The sequence below is a fragment of the Quercus robur genome, chromosome 8 (assembly GCF_932294415.1).
Source record: "Quercus robur chromosome 8, dhQueRobu3.1, whole genome shotgun sequence".
NCBI lineage: Eukaryota > Viridiplantae > Streptophyta > Magnoliopsida > Fagales > Fagaceae > Quercus > Quercus robur.
This window is the reverse complement of record NC_065541.1, coordinates 7027656-7046396: the sequence shown is the minus strand read 5'-3', so window position 1 is coordinate 7046396 and position 18741 is coordinate 7027656. Positions and strand designations below refer to the sequence as shown.

Below are 18741 nucleotides of genomic sequence, written 5' to 3'. Positions count from 1 at the left end.
TTATCTTTTTTAATCATCATTTTTCAGTTAGTCGCACACCTTACTTGGCTCTGTATAGCTTTATCTGTATAGCTTTATCTTATTACTTTTGATGTTATATTTGGAGAAGCAATAAGGAAAATAGGTTGTTGGTAAGGGTCCAGATCAGTACAATTCGTACCCAAACCCGAACACAATGAAGCTTGATATTGAGATATTCAAGTTGAATCCATGCCATGATATTGATCTATATATCAACCATTCACACCCGTTTACATTTCCAAAGGCTTAATGAGACAATGACATGTGTTAGGTTCTAAGGAATTAAGAACTAACGTATTAGAACTTCAATTTGTAATGTTAGCAAACCATGATCAAAACGTTTTAGTTGTGTTTTAGACTTGCTCAAAGTGTGTTTATATGTAAAGTTGGAATCAAGTGTTCTATAGAATTTACTGTGTAAATTTGCCTAGCTCGATCGATCGAAGCTAGTGCAGATTGTTTTTCTGTAGAATTTTCCAACTCAACCTAAGCTCGATCTGACATGTAGGGTTTTATGTTTTGTCTTAAATATAAAAGAGAAAACCCTAGCCATGTTTTGAGGTTGCTCTTTATGCTGTGTGTGTGAATCTTTTGTAAGATCTAGAGGTGTTTGCCTTCACATACACTTAGGGTTTCCAATCTCGAGATTGATGTTGAGAGCTTGGTGATCAATTCAATTGTAGATTCAAGAGCTTAAAGATACACAAGCGAGAGTGCTTGTACTTGCTTTGAATCCAAAAAAGAAGTAGTCCGTGGACTCAGAGTTGTCAAGTGATCATGGTAGTAAATTTCCTACTCAAGGTAGCAATAGGATGTTAATGGTCTAAGTCGCTATTGTGTAAACTTCAATTTTTTCACAGTGGATTCAGTTTTATCTTGAGGATAGCTAGGTTAAATCCTCCTTAGGTTTTTTTTTACTGATTTGGCTTTCCTGGGTTATCATATCGTTGTGTTCTTTATTTTCCGCACTTTACAATGATATGATATATTTGTGTTAACCTAGATTTGATAATTTGACTAAGTAATCACTTGGCAAAATAACTAGGTTAATCTGGTGGTGTTTTAAGGGGTCTAAAAACAAACAATATGTATACAGTTCTACATGGAAATCATCAGGCACTTTCTCCATATAGCGCTTATATTCAATACTTACTCCATACTGCGGTCATATTTTCAACAACAATTAGAATCTTGATAAACATATATTAGACAAAAATTAGCGAGAAGTCCAGAGAGTAAAATTTACTTCCAATTGCAAATTCTTGATCAATTGACAATTAAACTCCATGTAATAATCTTGTCTATGTTATTTCTCAATTATTAGCCACTTAAGAAAGGCTTCACCAAAGATAGTTTTCACTACATGCCTAACTGTTGTTGCGGAAGCTTCAAAAAAAACAAATACATTGCTTTTTGGAAAAAAAAAAATACATTAGCTTCTGAATAGTAAAAAGAAACCCTAGGACAGCTAGGAAAATGGCCAAAAACCCTAATTCAAGCTAATCACGTAATTAGGTGTCAATATAGTTATTTTTGCCAAAAATAACAAAATTGAGATAATTGCAAAAATTGAAAATGTTGTCTCTAGGAGATGTCCTAAAACAAACGTGACCTTATTCTGACTTTTGAAATAAAATTTATTAAGGAAAAACAAATATTACTAAAAATATCAAAAACCTTGTTTTCGGGGCTTTAATGAAGGAATTTGCCTAAATTTGGGAGACCCTCGAGTAATCTTGAGTCTAGATTAGAATGTCGTTTCTTTTCAACCTGCCAAATTTCATGCAATTCTAACATCGTCACTCTGATGGCCTCTACTGGCACCTCCTTTAATCTTGCACCGTGACTTCCGATGCCTTTGTGGCTCTAGGAAGACTTGTGCTATCTATTCTGCATCACTAACTCTAGCATGTCTAAAATGTTTAAGGAATTAATTTTTTCCTTTCTTAGGAAAGTATTTACCAAATCCAATGAAGTTCAAAGTCTGAGAAGCATTACCTCTTTTGTCAAATGGAGGGAAGGATGAGACCCACAAATGCTGGTCATAAAAAATCATCCATCCTTATTCCTTAACACTGTTTCCTCTGTTTTACCTGCTCTCCTTCAACTTAATGTTCATGTCAAATACCAATATTTTGGTCCTTGGTTCTGGCACCATGCCCTTTAATGTCATCGCATTGAAAAAGCGCAAAGCACCTTGTATTCTTCATATTCCCTTGCCATAAAGCCCATTTTTCATAATGCCATACGATCGTTGGTCTTGTCCCAACTCATTTCTCTCCATCACCTCCTATTTATATCTTACTCTTTCCTGATTATCCCAATCCATATACAACTTCAAGATCAAGTTGTAAGGGTCAGCATTCATCCTACATCCATTTCTCTATATTGTCTCCAAGTGCTCGAGCACGGAGCACATTCTCTGGATTCTTCATGGACTTGGGCAAGTACTTGTAACTTGAAGCATTAGGCAAACATCTTATATGATACTGAATGAAGTGAAGAAGATAAAATATTAGTATGTTTTTTGTATACAGGGAGCTAGGGAACCTGGAACAAATGAATTTTCTTGGACAAATAATAGAGTAGTTTCTAGGACTACTAACTATTCCACAATTTTTTTATCAAAATTCTGACATGGTAAATTATGAGTGGTTAACTATCACTTACGCATGAATCTACCATTTTTTTTCTTTACTAATCACATTCTTCCACGTCACAATTGTGATAAAAAGTGAAAATTTTCATATTACTAAACTTTTTCCAAATAATAATTGAACATCGGTAATTCACTCTTCCAAGTAGTTTTCCACTTACCAAAATCTTTAATAAAGATGACATGAGAGCCTCATCATGAGATTGAGATCTACTTTAGTAAAGACGGGAGACCTGGAATCAATTGGAAGAATGCATGCCTACTCATATAACACGTGGCACTGACGCCCAAAATTCAAGGAGTAAAATTAGGAAATTTTAGGGTGTTTCTTTTGAGAATACTAAATATTTTTGACACACACAAACGGAAAGAAGGAAAAAAGTTTTAAAGAAACTTAAAGTGGTATATATCCAAAAGGACCTAACTCTTGGATACACAGCACAGGCTTTATTGTGATAAACCAGGCGCTGGCTTTTTCAGCCGGATCCAAACAGTCACTAAACCTAACATAAATTTCGCAAGCTATTATTGATTGCTGCATTTAAGCTTTTGTTTTTAAAATGACTTTGGGCGTGAGTGTCACGTGTTATATGACTAGGCATGCGTCCTTCCAATTGATTCTCTGGCGGGATTTCAAGTAATGTGAGAAGCTTCCAGCAGGTCTTCCATCTTTATTAAAGTAGGTCTCAATCTCATGATGAGGCTCTCATCTTTATTAAAGTTTTTGATAACTGGAAAATTACTTGGAGGAGTGAATTACCAACGTTAAATTATTATTTGTCCAAGAAAATTAATTTGTTCCAGGTTCCCTAGCTCGCTATATGCATAAACATAATATTTTATCTTCTTCTTCATCACTTCATTCAGTATCATATATCTCGGAATTGTAATTACAGGTAAATCGTAGCTTGTTATCCAATGGATTAATATCTTTGTTATAGGTAATACATTTGGACGCTGTAGTTGGAATATGGTTTGTATATCTCTATTTGCATGACTTGAATTGCAATCTCTCTCTCTTTTTCTTTTTCTTTTTTTCCTTCCTTTTTTTTTTTCAGTTGATGAGAACTTGGAATTGATTTTCAGTATATATATATATATATATATATAGATATATATATGTCTCAAAACTCTGTGTCTCAGTCTCATTTTGAAAATTTTGGTGTTCGATCTCAAATTATTTAGCAAACAATCCAAATGCAAACCCAGTTTTAGCCTCGATTACTAAAGGAGTCCTGCTCAAACATTATATGTTCTTTTTCCTTCATTGAGAAAATTATCAAATCCAGACGAAATACCTATTCGAAGAAAACCAAATTCTTTGAAGAGTCTTCTTTTCTCCCCACCCTTAGGCCAAAACCCAAATCCTTTGTAGCACTATCTATATGTAAGACTTGCCTATTCCTTAGTAGATAAGGGGACCAAATTACTTTATTAATAATTAGACTTTCCTTCTATTCTAAGAAAATCTAAACTAAGTCAAATTAAAAATTTGAGATAATTTCTAATTATATGAATATCTTTGTATCTTTTTTTCAAAGATTACCATATTGTTAATGGTCTTTCTTCTTATCACTCTAAGATCTGTCCTATTCTAATTAAATTGTGTATTGTTCTTTAAGTAGTATTACTTTTTTTTTTTTAATGATATTTACAATGGGATAGTGGAAATTTGAACCTAGATATCATAGACACACCAGAAGGTGCTAAGTAATTAAGTTACAAAGCTCTAGCCTTAAGTAGTATTGTTAAGTACCCATTGAATTTGAATTTAACTAGTACATAATACAATTGTGATCAATCCGTGCTCACATAGACATTGTTTATAAGCTAGCACTTCACCCCTTTGACTTGAAGTTTATTCTGCAAATAAGTAATTTTTATAATCTTGATTGGGCTTATATTACAGATGTCTGGACCAAAATGGGAGGATTTGAACATGGACTGTTTGGTGAATGTGCTTAGAAGAGTGGGGATAGAGTCACTACTATTGGGCGTTCCCTTTGTGTGCCAGTCATGGTACAAAGCAAGCCTTCATCCTTCATGCTGGCAAATCATTAATTTTCAACAAATTGGAAGTGGTCCTTTGTCTTGGTACTTTTATGATGGAATTACAACTGAATTTATTAAGTCCATAATTAATCGAAGCCGTGGAAATGCTACTGCAGTCTGGCTACCTGACGACTGCACTGAGGAGGCATTAAGATATATTGCAGACGAGTAAGTTGTATACCTTTTCTGTTGTCAACTGCTCACAATGTCTTAGTTATTACTCACCCTTATAGTTCACTGTTCCTCTATGCGGTCTCATGGATGTGCAAAAGGTTAAGGGGGTACTTCTAAGTTCTTAGTTCTAACAGGTTGGTAGGCATGTTCTTCAGAGTTCACACTCGCACTTATATGTCACAAAGAATAATAATAGACAAGAAGAGTTAAGAATGATTTTGATGGATTCATATAAAATGCAAATAACCTAAATTTACATGAATATATAGTGCTAGAAGATCATAATTTAGAAGATCAGCTAGTGGTTCTTGCTTACTATTAATTATTTATTGAAGAATGAATTTCTCTTATTGTAAACATCGATGCCTTTCATTGTTTCCAGGTGCCCTGCCTTGAAGGCTCTGTATCTGTCAGGGAATCTATGTTACAGGTATTTCCCGGTTATTCCAGAACTCATAAGTAAGTGGAAAAATCTAGGGCTGCTGAGACTCGATCGCCTTAGTAACATGGAAAAAGTATTTGAAGAAATCAACTGTCACTGTAAGAATTTTTATTGGTTATGTGCTTATGGAGCCAATATTGAGAGGGATGCAGCATCAGCCATTGTCACCTTTCTTCCAAAGATAAAGTATTTGTCTATGAGGAAAGCAAACATTGATCGGGAGAGTTTAGAGATGATTCTGCAGGGCTGCAAGGAGCTTGTGCTTTTGGATGCCAGGGATTGTGTAGGTTATGAATGTGATGACCAGTTACTGAAGCTTGCTTCACATATTAGTAGTTTCCAGCACGAAGGTTCAAGGCTGTTTGATGATGAAGACTATTGGGAGGATCACATATCTGCTGACTCTTTTGAAGGTATCCTTTCTGAATAAATGGGTTACATTAATAAAGGTCCCATTTAGTATTTTAGTATTTATTCACCGCGAGAGATACTTCACTCTTTTGGGGACCACTCCACCAGTAAAGGCTATTGATGTTTACTAGGTTTTACATTCCCTGCATAAGTTTGAATGTGCATGTGGTGATATGGGTGAATTAGTGATATTTGGATGGTGTTTGGAGTTGGTGTTGGGTTTCATTGAGTGGTGTTATGCTATTAAATTTTTGGCTTAGCCTATTTCATGACTCTAATTGTAACGAGTTAAAATTTGTTAATATATTTGCATCCTTGTAAAGGTCTATCTTTGAAGCAGTTTTAAATGATTACTAAATGCAGAAGCTCACTTGAGCAAGAATGAAGGCTGGCTCAAGCAAGATACTAAAAACCAGCTCATGCGAGTAATGATGCCACACCCCAAACTCAAAAGGGTCCTAAGCATGAGAAAAGAACCATAAGGAGAGAGACCGTAGGGGATTTTTCTTTTCTTTTCTTTTTCACAAGATAAGAATATATAACCATAATCTCCACATTACAAGTTAGAGCTCTATAACACATTTACGAACAATAACTAAAAATTAAGTGTCTCCGCATTATACATGAATATATTATAAAACTCCAATTGGATTACACAAAGTTACAATCTTATCAAGAATAAGGGACTTTAACATCGATTTTAGGCCTACCATGCCTAAGGCTAACAAACCTCAAGTGTCCAACCTCTAATAGAATTAATTACGTCCTCCTTGAACATAGCAAGATTGAGTCACCAACCATTCACAACAAAAGTCTCTCAATTTAACATAGCACTCCAATTACCACCAAATAAAGTAAGCTCCATACTCGAGGTATAACTAATTGATTTGAAAAATTGTTAGAGAGTGGGATGAGCTAAAGCCCCATAAGTAGTATGATTAATGGTGGTGGGGGAAATGCAAGTTTCATGATAATGAGCATTTTACAAAACATGCTATAATTTGACAATCTCCATTTAATTTATGCAAAACAATTTCATTAATAACATGACAAGGATGATAGAAATAGTTTAGTACCAAGCTTCCCAAAATAACTACGAAACTACATATTATTCACTGTGAGCCAAAAATATCCAATATTATTTCAAAACCTAAAACAAAGATGGAAATGTCACCAAGACATCATATCGCCACAGACAGGTTAGAACCCAAACGCACTAGCATGATATGTATTTCTTTTGGCATGTGGTCTATCGACCCTGCCTAGCCTCACCCACACCCTCAAGGATTTACTTATCTCCCCCATGGGTAGCAGAGGATAATGCACCATGTAGTACCTCTTTTGCTTGTGGTCTCTTGGCCCTACCAAGCCTCACCCATATACTCAAGGATTTACCTCTTCCCCCCATAGGCAGCAAGGAATGACGTATCACACAATACCCCTTTTGCATGTGGTTTTTTGGCCCTATGGACAGTAGCCTCACTCACATACTCAAGGATTTACTCGTGTCATGCAAAGTGAGAGCTTCCAACCTGGCTTGTCATCACAAAGACGGGGTAATCACACATCACAAAGACATGGTCACAAAGACAGGGTAATCACCAACATCATAGCACAAAGACAAACCCACATCGAAAGCTCACAAGTTAAATGTATTCAAAATATATAGTTTACTTCCAAGTAGTTTCAGAAAATATTTCAATAACCAAATATCCACAATATTCTCAAAATCCTCAAAACCATTTCTTGTCAAAAATATTTTGCATCAATTTCCCAAATAATACAATTTAAGACAAAACATCTTTAGCATTTCCAAATAATACCATAAATCCATGAAATCCACTATCAAATGAATTCAAAGATACTTTTCTTTTCTATGCCAAATGTTCATGAACTTTCTCATATCTAGATATATCTAAAAGTGGAAGCGTAGCATTTATTGTTATTACCCTCCAGTTGAGCCACATCAGCGTCCACGTCATTATCATTTTTCTTTCCAATTTTCCTATAAATTTTTTAACATTTACTTATTTTTTAAATATTTACACTTTCTCCAACCTTTCTCTATCCCTTACCTTTTCATCCCCCACTACCCTGTACCTTAATATTACTCTTTTTTTTCTTTCTTTTTTTTTTCCTGTCCTTTCTTATTCACACCTTTTTACTATAAATTTGTCATTCTCTCTTCTATTCTTTACTTACTTTTCCCTCACAACAAAAAAAAGGTTCTCTCTCTCTCTCTCTCTCAATTTTTTGGTGGATTTTTTATTTTTCTTTCATCTCTGCTTTAGGTTGATAAATTGTTGTGTTCTTTAGAACTTTATATTAAGCTGATGCGATTTAGTTTTGTGTTTTAATTTTTTTTTCTCTCTTTAATTGTTAATTTTATTACATGTCTTTTTCTTTAAATTCTTAGTTTGGGTTGCTTTGAATTCACCTATTTAGTTGCTCTATATATGTTATTTGTACAACATGACATTTGTTCTATGAAGTTCCTTTTAGACTTGATACGTTGTCTTTTCATTTTTTTTTTCTCTCCTTATGTGCAGTAATTGACTTCTAACAAAAACTATTCTATTTATATATTTAGAAATCTATTTCTTCTTAATTCCAATAGTTTAAATTTTGTATGGACCACAAGGAACAAAGGGGTCCATAATGCATTCATGTTCTCCTCATATCATGATAAATCTAAGTAGTTGAATAGTATTGTTGTTTAATTTACCACTACTACATTTTTTTCCTAAAAGCTACATACCATCAATCGTAACACCAAATGGATATTTCAAAGTTCATTTGCATGATTACTTTGCTCTGTGGCGAGTTGAAACATTGTTGAGTAATGATGTACGTTATATTGTATGTGTAGCCTCTTGACTTGCAAAGGGTAAGTATTGATTTATGCTAAGTTTTTGTTATTGGTCTTCTTTAGAGCTATAATGGTTGATAGGTCTAATGAGGCTCCATTAGTTTATGTGAGCTTCAATCTCACTCAAATGACAAGCAATAAAACAAGACAATTCTTGTTCAGCTTTCAAGTTTATTCTTTTTATAAAAAAAAATTCTTAGTTTTCTGGTAACCACAAATTCGTTTTGTTAACTCAACATCATAAAGTAACTTTAATTTAGTTAAATGGATAGGGTTTATCATTTTTAATGTTGAAATATATATATATATATATATTTATATATATTCAAGCTAACATTAATAGCACTACTACAACTGACCATTTAAATCTAGCCATGTCCTCCATATCATTAAATTATTAATATTTTCTTTTTTTAAAATAAAATTAAACATATAATGTTTTAGTTAAATACAAATAAATAAAAATTTCCTTTTAAATCGTACACATTTTTTTTTTAACATTTACACTTTTTCCAGCATTTCTCATACCTTTCACATTTCATCTCCCCACTACCCTCTACGTTAATATTACTCTTCATCTTTCTCTTTATCTTCATTTATTTTGTTTCTTCTTCTCCTTATCCTCCTATATAAATTTTTCATTATCTTTTCTATCCTATATTTCTATGCATAATTTTCCCTCACAAAAAAGGTTTTTTCTCTCTCTCAAATTTTTGGTGGATTTTTTATTTTTCTTGCATATCTGCTTTAGGTTATTAATTTTTTGTATTTTTAAGAACTCTACTTTGAGTTGATGCAATTTAGTTTTGTGTTTTAAGTTTTTTTCTTTTTTGTTTTCTTTGATTGTTAAATGTTATCTTATTGCATTATAAAGAATATAATATTATTCTAGTACATAGCATGATTTGGATAATTTTATCATATAAGTATTTTACATAGGTTACATAGACAATAGTAAAACAATAATAATAATAATAATAATAAATATATATATATATATATATTTATATTTATGAGATAACTATAAAAAAATATCACGCGTAATAATTGAAGAAAAGATAATTTTGATCATGCATTAATCTCCAACCTTGTTTAGCTAGCATAGCATGATTAAACAACCTCAAATCCTGAAATCCCATCCCTCCATTAGCCTTTGGTTGAGTTAGGCTACCCCAATTCTTCCAATGATTCTTTCCTTCATTTCCCACTTGTCCCCACCAAAATTTAGCACACAAAACATATAGTTCCTCACACAATTTAACCGGCAACTGGAAAACCCCCATAGTATATGTAGGAATTGCTTGCATAACTGCCTTTATTAAAACTTCCTTGCCTACTCTTGGTAACATCATGCCCTTCCACCCTTGTAATTGCTTCCAAACTTTATCCTTAAGATAGGAACAAGTTTAATATTTTGCCCTCCCCACTAGAGTAGGCAAGCCCAAATACGATTCAAATTTGTCCACTACCTTCACCCCTAACATAGACACAATCTCTGCTTTTTCCCCTTCTTGAGTGTTATTGTTGAATCGACCGAAGATTTTTCCATATTAATGCATTGGCCAGAGGCATTGGCATAGGTCTGTAGAACTTCATTAATCACCCCAACCTCTCCACTAGTAACTCTACAAAAAAATTATTAAATCATCTAAAAACATAAGATTTGATATTCTAGGCGCCCTTTGACATATAGAAGCTCCCCTAATACGTCCATCCAACTTTGCTTTCTCTAATAATGAAGTGAATCCTTCTGCACATAATAAGAACAAATAAGGAGAAAGGGGATCCCCTTGCTAGATTCCTCTAGATGGCCGGATATTGCCATACTCTTTTCCATTAATGAGAATGGAAAAGGAGGGAGTGGTTACACACCCCATCACCAATTGAATCTATTTTTTTGGAAAACCCAATTTAATCATTATGCCTTGCAGAAAATTCCACTTAACACGATCATATGCTTTACTGATATCAAGCTTCAATGCCAATGATCCTTTTTTTCCTTTTTTCCGAGAATGCATAGAATGTAAAACTTCATAAGCCACCAACACATTGTCAGTAATAAGCCTCCCTGGCACAAAAGCACTCTGTGTGGAAGATATAATAAATGGCAGAATCTATTTCAACTTGTTAGCCAACACTTTGGAAATAATTTTATAAATGATATTACACAGACTAGTTAGCCTAATATTAGACATTCTCTTAGGAGATTTAATTTTAGGTATTAGAACAATATTAGTGTGGTTTATATCAGGCCCCATAACACCAGAATGTAAATAATCTAACACTGCAATAACTACATTTTCACCCACTATATGCCAAAACTTTTGGTAGAAAAGAGCATTCATACCATCAGGTCCAAACGCCTTTATTGGTCCCATTTGGAACACCGCTATCTTGATTTCATTAGCAGTATAAGCACTGGGCAATATCTGTTGCATATCTGGGGTCACCTTATGCTCCACTGTGCTAAGACAATCATCAACCTAAGTACAAGTACCTGCATGAAACAAGTTCTAAAAATAATTTATTGCCACCTGAGAAATATCATCCACCTCCTCCACCCAATCACCATCAGAATTTTTTACACCCTCTATATAATTTCTCCTCCTCCGTTATGATGCTTTAGAGTGAAAAAATTTTGTATTCTTATCTCCATGCTTAAGCTAAGAAATTCTAGATCTTTGTGCCCAAAAAATCTTTTGTTTCATCAATAAATCATCCAACTCCTTGCTCACCTCCAAAAATTCTGTCTTCGAAGCCTTTGTGGTCACCTCCATATTTAAATTTTCCAATCTTTTTTGGAGCTATTTGATATCTTCACTGTTCGGTTTGCCTTAGAAAATCACCAAGCTCGTAATTGGTCACCATAACTCTGAATTTTCTGCTTAATACCTACCAACCCGTGCCCTCCATTATGAGCCATAGTTCATGCTTCATTGACAATAGTCTCACATTCTTCCCAAAGCAGCTATGATTCCTCAAACTTAAATCCTCTTCTACCTTGTCAGCTTTGCTTCTCAAATTTTTGTGTGTGAAGAACAATTGGCAAGTGATCCGAGGCATGAGGAGCCAAATGCACCACTGAACTCAATTGGAACTTTTCTCTCCATTCTGTCATTACAATAGCCCTATCTAACCGGATTCTTGTGTTTCCCTCTCCTGGCCGTTTATTATTCCAAGTATAAGGGTATCCCTTAAAACCCAAATCCTACAAGTGACACTCCTCCATTGCAGCCCGGAAATCCTCAACTTGGCTTGCTTGAGCTGGCCGTTTACTGAGCTTCTTAGAGGACTGGAGAAAAGCATTAAAATCTCCTATACATAGCCAAGGATCCTCCACAAAATCCTTATGATGGTTTAGTAACTCCCAAGACTTATGTTTTTGCTATGCTTTCGGCCATCCATAAAAACATGTCAACCACCACTCAAAACCATCGTCCTCCTTCACTTTTGTTAGCACATGATTATCAGTGAAATTGATCAAATCCATCCTAATATCATTTTTCCATAGTAAAGCCAATCCTCCACCCGAGTCAAGTTCCTTAACAATGATTTTATTTGGCTAAGGCAATTCACCATACAATTTTTCAAAACCATCCTTATCTAGTCGTGTCTCCATAAGAAAACACACATTGGGAGATTGTTTCCTCACAATTTTGCGAAGGCTAGAACCTGTCCAAGGGTTCCCAAGTCCTTGGCAGTTCCAACTTAAGATCCTCATTGCTCCTGGCAAGGGTGGATCTCCACCCCCATTGATATATCATCAAAATCAATATCATATTGTCCTCCTTTTCCACGCTTCACCATCCTTGTGTTTGAATCTGCCTCTGTCCCCTCTCCTGCATCAAGCTTTGAATTTCTCTTCCCAAGTGTAGGCAACTTAAAGGCCTTAGAAATCTCGCCAAGCCCAAAATCCATTTGGTTTATTCTAGTCCAAGTGGATTTGGGCTTTGTGAGTCCTAAACCATGCAGGCCCGAAACTTGGTCCACAGTACCAGTTTCCAATACAAAAATTTCTTCATGCAACTTGTCATGCCATCCCTCATCCACCTCAGTTTGTAAACTAGCTGTCTTCATAGCACTAACATCCCTTTGCACTGAATTGGACACCTAGAAATTCTGCCCCGATGTCATGCTCTCACACTTTCCCTCAACCACGTGTCCATCACTTGCAAAGTCAGCATTATCAAGTTGCTGAAATTTAGACTGAAGTTCTTGATTCTCGGATTCTTCCTCATCCATCGCACAAGGATTTCCAACCTTCATTCCTTCCACCGATGTTTCACCATGCATCTTTCCAAATTCCAATCGAACTGGTTCTATCGTGTTGCACATCCCCTGAAGTCTGATCCCATTCAGCACTTGGACCTGTGTTTTTATTTGGTGAAAAGCGTGGTCGACCCCTCATTGCACATAGAAAATCCCCATACTGATAGACTACCTCTCCTCCATTCTTAACTGCTGCAAAGTGTGAGGCACAGTGCTTGACATCATGACAAAGCATGCCACAGTAATGGCAAAACATGGATAATCTTTCATACTTAAATTTAACCCAAGTACGGACTCCATTTGAACTAGCAATAAAAGCACCCCTTCGAATCAGTTTCGTTATTGGCAATGCAACTCTGATTCGCATAAAAAAATTAAAATAATCCTGACGCTGCTTCCTTTCTACCTCTTCCACCAATCCAATCTGACTTCCAACTTCCTTTCCCACATAAGGAGAGATCATGTCAAGCGGTGCAACCCAAATCTGAACCCAAAGAGAAGCATATTCAAACTTAAGGTTCCCCACTGTCATCCCTCTCTTCCATCGTTGGAGTAAAAGAAGCTGATTATCAAAAGACCAAGGACCCCCATCGAGAACTTTAGACATATCAAACTTCGATTGGAACTTGAATTGGAATAGATTCAGCCCTTCCTCAATTATGTGCATCCGGTCCTCCAAACCCCACACTTTCTTCAAAGTGATCTTAGCCGCTCTTTTATTGAAGGGTTTACATGTAAGGAATTTCCCAAGAAGACTCAAAGTACAACTTTCTATGGCCTCCACTCGTCCTTCATCAGAGATAGGAATAATTTCCTCCTCCTTAGACGTTAACTTCATATTCCCCAACCCATCAATAACCTCATCTGCCATGTTAATGTACAAACTAGTAAAAGAAAAGAAAAAGAATACCCTTAGACTAATGTCAAGGGAGAGAGAACCTCGCGCCTCACGAGAGAGAAAACTCCCACGGCAGGGAGAATTCCTTTTAGCATTTCTAAAGGTTGTTTCATGGATGTCTAAAGGACTATAACTTAAGTGCTTCATAAATTGACAAATACATACTATTTTATAAGTTAAGGTTGTATTTGGAATAGGCAAAAAAGAAAGGAAGAGAAAGAAATAGGAAGGAAAAGTTTTTGCTTCCTTTGATTGGTTCATATGAGAAAAGAGAAAATTGAGAAGATTAAGGAAAATAAATTAGCCCGGGTCCCTTTTTGTAATCCGCTCAATTTGGACGGACGTGGAGAGAAGCATAAAAATCAAGAAGGGAAGATTAACTTGAATCACTTTCTCTATATTGTTAGGGCCTAAAAGATGTTGTTGTTGTTGGTTTTTTTTTTTTTTTTTTTAAATTTTAAAAAGCATTAATTTTTCTTTCAATTTTCCTTTCCTTCACTGCTTTACATACCAAAAAGAGAGGAAAGATAAATATATTTTTATGTTAACTTTCTTGTATCATTTCCTACTTATTTCCAAACATACACAAGGGAGCATTTTATTTTCCATTTCTTTACCATTTTTTTTTTCCTTTCTCTTTTCTTTTCTCTCCTCCCAACTTCAACCTAATCTTAGAGTTACTTTAAATTTATTCCATTGAATGATAATTATCCACATATATTTTAATCACATAACCATTAAGTGTGCATTTGTGAATTAATTAAAAAAAAGTTTTTTCTTTTGTTTTTTTATTTTAATTTTTTTAAAATAAACTAACTTTTAACTTTTTGTAACACATACATAAAAGTTATCAAAAACCATATAATTTTTTATAAACATTATACATGTGGGGGCCAAAGAATTCGCGGCCCAGTCCCACTCTACATTACGGCCCAGGGCCCAAGCCGAGGAGAGCCATTGCCGAGGACGACCTCCTACTCGGCACTTCACTAAATGCCTAAAGAAAGGAGCAAACTGAGTGTAGGGGCAGGGCAAGCGGAAAACCTGCCAGCGTCATAATACAGAGCCTTGTACCTGACAAGCCCATACTCTAAACCATGCCCTTTAACTTTCCCAACGACCAAAGAATTCGCGGCCCAGTCCCACTCTACATTAGGGCCCAGGGCCCAAGCCGAGGAGAGCCATTACCGAGGACGATCTCCTGCTCGGCACTTTACTAAATGTCTAAAGAAAGGAGCAAACTGAGTGTAGGGGCAGGACAAGCAGAAAGGCTACCAGCGTCATAATACAAAACCCTCTACCTGACAAGCCCATACTCTAAACCATGCCCTTTAACTTTCCCAACGACCCCAGACCACTTTAGGTACGGGTTGATAGGACAGGTCTGCACTCCAAAAAGTAAAACTTACACGTGGACTCTAAAAGGAAAAAGGAACATTAATATAAAAGGAAAAACCCCCCGAAGAATTGGGGGGGGGGGGGCTCTCTCTCTCGACCCCTGCGAAAGGGAGAAAATGGAGGACACAAGGCTCCTCGGACGTTGTCTGAGGACTCAGGTCCTATAACCCGTACTAATGGAGGGCTTGGCTAGATAAGCCAAGCCCGCCCATATAAGAGCTTCCATGCAAGCCATGATTAAACCGCCCATCTGTGCCCAAGGTCATGCCTTTCGAGCTCACTCTCTACAAATCACATTGTTGGGGCCCTTTGCATACGAGCACAACGTCGTTCATGGGTCGTTACAAATCGTGCCCTTACAATTGGCGCCGTCTATGGGAAAGGCTTGCGCGTTGGCTCAGGTGGCGGTGGGGTTGAGCCTTTATAAAGCAAAGATCTGTGTGAGTTCCTTCATTTCCAGCGACGTGTTGTTGTTGTTCCAACATAAGTTTCCACTAGGAGCTATACCTGACAGTGCTAAGGGCACGGATAATTCTAGGGGCTTCCAACATCAAGCTAACCCCTTCCCACCTTGGTCAAGGGGCTAATCTTTGGAAAATAAATCAATGAAGAAAAACTACAAGTTTTGGACAGAACCAAGGCCTTGTATGGTCCTCGGACCCAAGCCTCTGGGGAAACCAACTACTTAGAAGAAAAACTACAAGTTTTGGATAGAACCAAGGCCTTGTATGGTCCTTGGACCCAAGCCTATGGGGAAACCAACTACTTAGAAGAAAAACTACAAGTTTTGGACAGAACCAAGGCCTTGTATGGTTCTCGGACCCAAGCCTCTGGGGAAACCAACTACTTAGAAAAAAAACTACAAGTTTTGGACAGAACCAAGGCCTTGTATGGTCCTCGGACTCAAGCCTCTGGGGAAACCAACTACTTAGAAGAAAAACTACAAGTTTTGGACAGAACTAAGGCCTTGTATGGTCCTCGGACCCAAGCCTCTGGGGAAACCAACTACTTAGAAGAAAAACTACAAGTTTTGGACAGAACCAAGGCCTTGTATGGTCCTCGGACCCAAGCCTCTGGAGAAACCAACTACTTAGAAGAAAAACTACAAGTTCTGGACAGAACCAAGGCCTTGTATGGTCCTCGGACGCAAGCCTCTGGAGAAACCAACTACTTAGAAGAAAAACTACAAGTTTTGGACAGAACCAAGGCCTTGTATGGTCCTCGGACTCAAGCCTCTGGGGAAACCAACTACTTGGAAGAAAAACTACAAGTTTTGGACAGAACCAAGGCCTTGTATGGTCCTTGGACCCAAGCCTCTGGGGAAACCAACTACTTAGAAGAAAAACTACAAGTTTTGGACAGAACCAAGGCCTTGTATGGTCCTCGGACTCAAGCCTCTGGGGAAACCAACTACTTAGAAGAAAAACTACAAGTTTTGGACAGAACCAAGGCCTTGTATGGTCCTCGAACCTAAGCCTCTGGGGAAACCAACTACTTAGAAGAAAAACTACAAGTTTTGGACAGAACCAAGGCCTTGTATGGTTCTCGGACTCAAGCCTCTAGAGAAACCAACTACTTAGAAGAAAAACTACAAATTTTGGACAGAACTAATGCCTTGTATGGTCCTCGGACCCAAGCCTCTGGGGAAACCAACTACTTAGAAGAAAAACTACAAGTTTTGGACAGAACCAAGGCCTTGTACGGTCCTCAGACTCAAGCTTCTGGGGAAACCAACTACTTAGAAGAGACAATACGGGGTTGGACACAACCTGGACGTCATGTAGTCCCAGTTTTGGGAGTAACCCAATTATCAATGGGGAACTCTTTCCCGGGGTAGATTCTAAGGGCCAAGGGAATTGGTGCAACTGCAATATCGAGCCTTACGTTATCAAAACACAAACAAAGTCCCTCACTGCTCGGCCACCCTCTCGAATGAGTTATCTAGAGTTCATCGTCCTCGGACGGTCGCCTCGCATGCATTACAGAGTTTTCAGCTGTTATCTCGGTTAGATTCATGAGTTTAATCTACTGAGAATTATCATTATTATGCCTGGTAATGTCGACAAATTAGAATTAGTAGGGTTCTGTTTCAAGGTTTCCTGCTCTAAGTATCATTAAAGGCAAACACACATGTAGAGCAATCATTCACAAAATAATTGTTGCAGAAAGGAAAATATTTAAAAAGAAATAAATTCATCTTTTATTAAGCTCATATTGAAACTAACTATGAAAGCGAAAAAAAAAAAAAAAAAAGATACAAGGGAATGAAGAAAAAGCCGAAGAAGAGGTGCAGAGAAGAGACGTGCTGCAGCTTCAAAATTTCGTCTAAGGAAGCCATTCCTCAATACTTTTACATGCCTATAACTCAGGCAGCCAAAGAGCCCGACTCAAAGCTTGCACCGTTGAAGAAAAGGTGCAGAAAGCCCGACTTCGGGCTAGCGTAGCTGAAGAAAAGGTGCAGGGAACCCAACTTGAGGCTAGCACCGTTGAAGAAAAGGTGCAGGCAGCCGGAAGTTGATGGGCCTCCACGTAACCATGCCTGCGATATAGCAGACGGCGCTGATGGCGGAAAACTTTACTTCTGACGCACCAAGAATCTGGTGCGACCAGTACCTGCTTCGGATTTTGACTGAAAGAGGGAGAAATACCATTTCCCCCTTTGCCAATACAGAAGACTAACTTGAATCTGTGCCTCCCCTGTCCAGACCATGCCACCTTGAGTCTCGGAAGGACCCGGCGCCTCTGTGGAGGATGTAGTTCTAATACCCCAGTCCATGTCTCAAACATATTGCACAAAGGGTGGATAACACTAAGTATGCAAACTGTGATTATGGCTAAAGGATTAGGATTTTGAAGAGAGTCGAAGGGTTTGTATGTAAGGAGAACAACCTCCTATCCTACTCATATAAAGGGTAAGTTGGTGACATTCAATTCATGCAGCTTTCCAAGGAATGCTACGGACAAGGAATAGTTGGCTCAAGTTCCAACGCCATTCGTGACCGTAGGATCTGAAGATCCTCGTGAAGGCACGCCTCAAGTATAGAAGCGTCAAAGGACTCCGCGTGAGTGGGTAAAGGAATGCCCCTTAATTTGGCACGTCTCCCATGTAAATAGAAAAACACAAATATTAATGGAGTGTAGAATCTGAGCAAGCTAGGATGTAAGCCCAACATTATTAAAACCCTCCTCCCCAATTAATAGTCGGGAAGTAGGCTTTTGAGAGGCTATTGTGGGGGCCAAAGAATTCGCGGCCCGGTCCCACTCTACATTAGGGCTCAGGGCCCAAGTCGAGGAGAGCCATTGTCGAGGACGACCTCCTGCTCGACACTTCACTAAATGCCTAAAGAAAGGAGCAAACTGAGTGTAGGGGCAGGGCAAGCAGAAAAGCTGCCAGCGTCATAATACAAAACCCTGTACCTGACAAGCCCATACTCTAAACCATGCCCTTTAACTTTCCCAACGACCCCAGACCACTTTAGGTATGGGTTGACAGGACAGGTCTGCACCCCAAAAAGTAAAACTTACACGTGGACTCTAAAAGGAAAAAGGAA

General features: G+C 37.3%; 1 protein-coding gene across 4 annotated transcripts in view; it reads left to right on the top strand.

The window, feature by feature from the left end:
- The first annotated feature begins 3266 nt into the window (after positions 1-3266).
- Positions 3267-18741, top strand: part of LOC126694379 (F-box/LRR-repeat protein At3g48880-like) — a 58186-nt gene continuing 42711 nt past the window's right edge. Inside the window, exons 1-3 of one of the 4 annotated variants that reach the window (XM_050390619.1) lie at positions 3267-3573; positions 4587-4897; positions 5286-5794. In XM_050390619.1, the coding sequence (XP_050246576.1) occupies positions 4587-4897; positions 5286-5775 (801 nt within the window). In that variant the 5' untranslated portion in view covers positions 3267-3573 and the 3' untranslated portion in view covers positions 5776-5794. The remainder of the gene's footprint in view (positions 3574-4586; positions 4898-5285; positions 5795-18741) is intronic. The other 3 variants (XM_050390618.1, XM_050390617.1, XM_050390614.1) reach the window with 3 other exon arrangements.